Source organism: Staurois parvus, unplaced genomic scaffold, assembly GCF_062004578.1.
Source record: "Staurois parvus isolate SC_StPar_1 unplaced genomic scaffold, SC_StPar_1.0 ptg000780l, whole genome shotgun sequence".
NCBI lineage: Eukaryota > Metazoa > Chordata > Amphibia > Anura > Ranidae > Staurois > Staurois parvus.
In genome coordinates, this window is record NW_028318576.1 from 1453001 (window position 1) to 1460491 (window position 7491).

The window sequence follows — 7491 nt, forward strand, 5'->3', positions numbered from 1 at the left end:
ATTTTTGTTAAACCTAATAGTTCTGTACTCGGCAGCATGAAGCAATGTGTTCTAGAGCTGTTTAACCACTTCAATACCGGACACTTTCACCCCCTTCCTACCCAGGCCAATTTTCAACTTTGAATGACAATTACTCAGTCATACAACACTGTACTCAAATTAACTAGTTTTTTTTTGTAGTATTTAATCACCACTAGGGTTTTTTTCTTTGCTACATAAACTAAAAAATACCAAACATTTTGAAAAAAAAACAAACCAATTTTTCTTCTTTGTTTCTGTTATAAAATTGTGCATACATTTAGGCCAAAATGCATTCTGTTACATTTCTTTAGTAAAAAATAATCCAAATCAGTGTATAGTATTTTATCTGTGTGAAAGTTATAGAGTCTACAAACTATGTTTTTGAAATTTGATCAGTCCTGATGTACCGACTGCCTATGTCAACTCGAGGCCCCAACGTGTCAAGTCAGCACAGATATCCCCAAATGACCCTTTTTTGGAAAGCAGAAAGTCCAAGCCATTTAGTAAATGGCATTATGAGTTTTTTGAATTACATTTTTTGTAAAATGAAGAAATTTAAATAATTTTTTTTTTTTGCACAATGTTTTTTCACAAACTTTCACCAGAGCAGTACAGCGTCATCACATGATGCTGTACTGGTGATTAGGGATACTGACTTGTGACAGTATGTAAAATAAATATTTTTTCTCTTTTTTTTTTACTTTTTAATCTCTTTTTTAATGTATGGTACCCAGAGCAGTGCAGGGTTGCCATAGTGATACTGTACTACTCTGGGGAGATGTTTTACACTATGATTGCTTATAATAGTGATCACTGTTGTAAGAAATCATTTTTATTAATGGCATCCATTCATTGCCAGTATGTACTATTGTGATAGCTGGATTGGCCACAGCTATCACATGATACAGTGGCGCTGTGATTGGCCCTGTCTGTGCAATGTGATTACTGTGACCAATCACAGAGATCATCATTATGGTACATGATGAATGGCTATGAATGAAAGGCATTCACTGAGTACAAACTGACGTGATTGCTCACAGCGATCACATTTATTTATTTCAGGTACTTATACAGTATAGCGCCGTCAATTTACACAGCACTTTACATATATATTGTACATTCACATCAGTCCCTAACCCTCAAGGGGCATACAATCTAAAGTCCCTAACTCACATTCATATACAAAGGCCAATTTAGACAGGATCCAATCAACCTACCAGCATGTCTTTGGAGTGTGGGAGGAAACCGGAGTACCCAGAGAAAACCCGCGCAGGCACAGGGAGAACATGCAAACTCCAGGCAGGAGGTGCCGTGGCTGGGATTCGAACCAATGACCCTAGTACTGCCAAGTGGAAGTGCTAACCATTTAGCCGCTGTGCTGCCCATAGGCCGGCCTTGTACAATGATCTGTCATCTGCTGTGTTCAGTGGATACAGCGGGTAAAAGACTGAGCTGCAGTGTGGCCGCTAGAGTGTGACTGGAAGGACATCCATCCAGGATGGGAAAGCTCCTGCTCTGCCATCATTTTGCTATAGGCGGGGCAGGAAGCATGTAAAAATGCAACATGCCCTACGTCTTCAGAGCACATCAACACAGAGCAGGGGTGGACTGACAACTCATGGTGCCCCCGGGCAATAGGGGATCATGGGGCCCCTGTGTCCTTGCCCAAAGTCAAAAAAGCCTATGAAAAAGGTACCAGGGGCATCTCATGGGAACCCACTACTGACCCCAGGCCCTCGGGCAGTGCCCGAGTTTCCAAATGGTCAGTCCGCCCCTGACAGAGCGTTAGTGGGAACAAAATAAACAGGATATAAGGCAAATTGCTTTGTCTATGTGTTGGGCAACACTGCCCAAATGGGGCTGGTATGATTGAGCTCCCAAATATCCATTTTTGATTGTTTTGCGCCGTGTTTGAACTGAAGAACAAAAAAGAAGTCTGGATTTAAATACCATATGACCGCCAAAGACAAAAAAGGAGAATCTACCATTCGTCCTTTTTACTTTATAGGAGCATCATGCAAACCTTGCTGAGAAAAAAATAAGCACCTTGTTATGGCCATTAAATCAGCAACCATTTACATAGTACATATGTAGTAAAATGCATACACTACACTATCTGCCCCCTCCCTCTTCAGAAATCCCTACTATTAGGAGGTGGAAATCTACCTGGAAAGAAAGAAAGTTCGGATTTAACCTCAATCAACTCCCGTCTTCTGCCCGTGGTGCCTAGGTGAGGATATCACATTCCTTCCTACTAGATCCTGGAAAATACAGAGTAGCCAAAATCTCATGAAGAGACACTTTGTAGCAGACCGGAGTGTCCTATTACGAGATTTCACCTGCTCTGTGTTCCTCAGGAATCCTCCTGGAAGGACGGTGACGTCATGCCCAGAGATATGGAGGACAGGGGGACGGCAAGTATATATAACTTAGTATCTAACATTTTTATTTACAGGTACGTTTTACACCAACTAATTGTAATTTCTAAGACCCCGTTCACTCTTCAGTGTTTTCCAGCTCGACGCTCAAAAACCTCAACCAGTAAAATCTTATTATTTCCAGTGGTCCCTGTTCACACGTGAGGCTCCATTCACACTGAGCCAAGCATTTTTCAAGTGTTTTTGTTTTCCAGGTGTCTTTGAGCAGATTTGCAAATATTATAGGAGTTTTTCATTTAGGCATTTTTGCTGTGGCCAATAAAAATAGAAATAGCTGCTGTTTGAGCTGAAAACCCCTGAAAAAAAAACACTTGAAAAAAATTCTCATTCCCACTGTTCAGGGGTTTTCCATTCAAGTCTATGACAAAATGCTCAGATCTGCCTGAAAAGTAGCCCAAGTACTTTTTTGAGGGATAGGCGTTTTGGTACAGGTAACAAAATGCTCAAGTGTGAACAGGGGCAATTGGAAGTAATGGGATTTTATTTGTTGAGCGTTTTTGAGAGTCGAGCTTCGAGCTGAAAAAAACACTCAAGTGTGAATGGGGTCTGAGCGTTCTGTCACCCGTCGTTCCAAAATGTACTTGCGCTACTTTTTGTCTCTGTCATCCTCCTATGCAGCTTGTCTCTGTCATCCTCTGTGTCCTTGTCATCCTCCCATGCAGCTTGTCCCTGCCATCCTCCCATGCAGGGTGTCCCTGCCATCCTCCCATGCAGGGTGTCCCTGCCATCCTCCCATGCAGGGTGTCCCTGCCATCCTCCCATGCAGGGTGTCCCTGCCATCCTCCATGTCCCTGCCATCCTCCCATGCAGGGTGTCTTTGTTATGCTCCGTGTCCCTGTCATCCTCCAATGCAGGGTGTCTGTCATCATCCGTGTCCCTGTTATTCTCCCATGCAGCATGTCTGTCATCATCCGTGTCCCTGTCATCCTCCCATGCAGATTGTCTCTGTCATCATCCGTGTCCCTGTCATCCTCCCATGCAGGGTGTCCCTATCACCCTCCATGTGTTTGTCATCCTCCCATGCAGGGTGTCCCTGTCATCATTCTATGTAGTGTTTCCCTGTCATCTTCCCATGCAGGGTGTCCCTATCATCATTCTATGTAGTGTGTCTCTGTCATTCTCCCATGCAGGGTGTCCCTGTCATCATTCTATGTAGTGAGTCCCTGTCATCTTCCCATGCAGGGTATCCCTATCATCATTCTATGTAGTGTGTCCCTGTCATCATTCTATGTAGTGTGTCCCTGACATCATTCTATGTAGTGTGTCCCTGTCATCATTCTATGTAGTGTGTCCCTGTCATCTTCCCATGCAGGGTGTCCCTATCATTATTCTATGTAGTGTGTCCCTATCATCATTCTATGTAGTGTGTCCCTGTCATCTTCCCATGCAGGGTGTCCCTATCATCATTCTATGTAGTGTGTCCCTGCCATTCTCCCATGCAGGGTGTCCCTATCATCATTCTATGTAGTGTGTCCCTGCCATCTTCCCATGCAGGGTGTCCCTATCATCATTCTATGTAGTGTGTCCCTGCCATTCTCCCATGCAGGGTGTCCCTGCCATCATTCTATGTAGTGTGTCCCTGCCATCTTCCCATGCAGGGTGTCCCTGTCATCATTCTATGTAGTGTGTCCCTGCCATCTTCCCATGCAGGGTGTCCCTATCATCATTCTATGTAGTGTGTCCCTGCCATCTTCCCATGCAGGGTGTCCCTATCATCATTCTATGTAGTGTGTCCCTGCCATTCTCCCATGCAGGGTGTCCCTGCCATCATTCTATGTAGTGTGTCCCTGCCATCATTCTATGTAGTGTGTCCCTGCCATCATTCTATGTAGTGTGTCCCTGCCATCTTCCCATGCAGGGTGTCCCTGTCAGTGTACCCACCTCCTCCCCGAAGTGCACCACCTTCTGGCCGGTCTGGGATTTGAGGACGGGGTAGCAGGGGTCAGGCTGGGTGTCGGCGGCTCCCCTGTGTAGGGTATATCTCCTCTGCAGCTCCGGGTCCACCAGGTTCTTGTCTATGGCATCGTCCTGCTCTTTGGGCGGCATCTTCTCCCACTGAGTGCCATAGCGCTGGCGGATCCGCTCCTTATCCTGCATGATCTTCTTGGCCATGGAGTTGAGGGAGGAGAAATAGGCGAAGCGATTCCTCTCCTTCTCATCCAGGGGCCGGTTACCCGACACAGCAGTCCGAGCTGCGGCTATTGCAGCCGCCATAGAAGCCATTGGTGTGCCTGGAGCGGCTCCTTTGTGTTGTCCCTGATTTCAGTGATGGTGTCCCTGGCAGCCTCCAGCTACACTGGCACTGAGGAGTCCGGGAATCCAGCCTTCCACATTCCTCCTCCTCCGTCCTTCTACAGAAAAGTCACTTCCTCCCCGCTATCCTCCTCCTCCTTCCAGGCTGTCCTTTTCTGGACTTCCTGGTCCTCCTCCTCCCCGACACGCAGCCTTCCATGGATACAGCCTCTGCTTGAGGGATTCTATATACAATCTTGTCACAGCCTCTGCTGTATACTGCATGGGGGGATTCCTGTATATACATCTCTGTCACAGCCTGTGCCGTATACTGTATGGAGGGATTCTATATACATCTCTGTCACAGCCTCTGCTGTATACTGCATGGGGGGGATTCCTGTATATACATCTCTGTCACGGCCTCTGCTGTATACTGCATGGAGGGATTCCTGTATATACATCTGTCACAGCCTCTGCTGTATACTGCATGGAGGGATTCTATATACATCTCTGTCACAGCCTCTGCTGTATACTGCATGGAGGGATTCCTGTATATACATCTCTGTCACAGCCTCTGCTGTATACTGCATGGAGGGATTCTATATACATCTCTGTCACAGCCTGTGCCGTATACTGTATGGGGGAATTCTATATACATCTCTGTCACAGCCTCTGCTGTATACTGCATGGGGGAATTCTATATACATCTCTGTCACAGCCTCTGCTGTATACAGCATGGAGGGATTCCTGTATATACATCTCTGTCACAGCCTCTGCTGTATACTGCATGGGGGAATTCTATATACATCTCTGTCACAGCCTCTGCTGTATACAGCATGGAGGGATTCCTGTATATACATCTCTGTCACAGCCTCTGCTGTATACTGCATGGAGGGATTCCTGTATATACATCTCTGTCACAGCCTCTGCTGTATACTGCATGGAGGGATTCTATATACATCTCTGTCACAGCCTCTGCTGTATACTGCATGGAGGGATGCTATATACATCTCTGTCACAGTCTCTGCTGTATACTGCATGGAGGGATTCTATATACATCTCTGTCACAGCCTCTGCTGTATACTGCATGGAGGGATTCCTGTATATACATCTCTGTCACAGCCTCTGCTGTATACTGCATGGAGGGATTCCTGTATATACATCTCTGTCACAGCCTCTGCTGTATACTGCATGGACGGATTCTATATACATCTCTGTCACAGCCTCTGCTGTATACTGCATGGAGGGATTCCTGTATATACATCTCTGTCACGGCCTTGGCCGTATACTGCATGGAGGGATTCCTGTATATACATCTCTGTCACAGCCTCTGCCGTATACTGCATGGAGGGATTCCTGTATATACATCTCTGTCACAGCCTCTGCCGTATACTGCATGGAGGTATTCCTGTATATACATCTCTGTCACAGCCTCTGCTGTATACTGCATGGAGGTATTCCTGTATATACATCTCTGTCACGGCCTCTGCTGTATACTGCATGGAGAGATTCCTGTATATACATCTCTGTCCCAGCCTCTGCTGTATACTGCATGGAGGGATTCTATAGACATCTCTGTCACGGCCTCTGCTGTATACTGCATGGAGAGATTGCTGTATATACATCTCTGTCACGGCCTCTGCCCTATACTGCATGGAGGGATTCCTGTATATACATCTCTGTCACAGCCTCTGCCGTATACTGCATGGAGGGATTCCTGTATATACATCTCTGTCACAGCCTCTGCTGTATACTGCATGGAGGGATTCCTGTATATACATCTCTGTCACAGCCTCTGCTGTATACTGCATGGAGGGATTCTATATACATCTCTGTCACAGCCTCTGCCGTATACTGCATGGAGGGATTCCTGTATATACATCTCTGTCACGGCCTCTGCCGTATACTGCATGGAGGGATTCCTGTATATACATCTCTGTCACGGCCTCTGCCGTATACTACATGGAGGGATTCCTGTATATACATCTCTGTCACAGCCTCTGCTGTATACTGCATGGAGGGATTCTATATACATCTGTCACAGCCTCTGCTGTATACTTCATTGAGGGATTCTATATACATCTCTGTCACAGCCTCTGCTGTATACTGCATGGAGGGATTCCTGTATATACATCTCTGTCACAGCCTCTGCTGTATACTGCATGGAGGGATTCTATATACATCTGTCACAGCCTCTGCTGTATACTTCATTGAGGGATTCTATATACATCTCTGTCACGGCCTCTGCTGTATACTGCATGGAGAGATTCCTGTATATACATCTCTGTCACAGCCTCTGCTGTATACTGCATGGAGGAATTCCTGAATATACATCTGTGTCACGGCCTCTGCTGTATATTGCATGGAGGGATTCCTGCATATACATCTCTGTCACAGCCTCTGCTGTATACTCCACAGAGGAATTCTATAAACATCTCTGTCACAGCCTGCACTACCTTCCCCTCGATAGCTCAAAAAAAATTAAAGGACTACTTTTTAATCAGAGTATGGCATCAAGTCAATTAAACTCCCAGGATATTGATCTGGTCAGTTAAGTAGCAGAGGGGGTTGTTAATCAGTTTCAGCACATCAGGTGCACTAGATGATCAACAATGAGTTTATCCCCAAAACAGGAATGGTTTTACAGATGGAGGCCACTGACATTTTTTTCCCTACTCATCTTTTCTGACTGTTTTTCACTAGTTTTGCATTTGGCTAGGGTCAGTGTCACTACTGGTAGCATGAGGCTATACCTGGACCCTACAGAGGTTGCACAGGCAGTCCAACTCCTCCAGCATGG

The 7491-nt window shown here is 45.8% G+C and overlaps 1 protein-coding gene across 1 annotated transcript in view; it reads right to left on the bottom strand.

The window, feature by feature from the left end:
• Positions 1–4820, bottom strand: part of CUNH1orf198 (chromosome unknown C1orf198 homolog) — a 59623-nt gene extending 54803 nt beyond the window's left edge. Inside the window, exon 1 of the mRNA XM_089654608.1 lies at positions 4341–4820. Coding sequence (XP_089510734.1) covers positions 4341–4682 — 342 coding nt within the window. The 5' untranslated portion in view covers positions 4683–4820. The remainder of the gene's footprint in view (positions 1–4340) is intronic.
• Positions 4821–7491: the final 2671 nt, after the last annotated feature.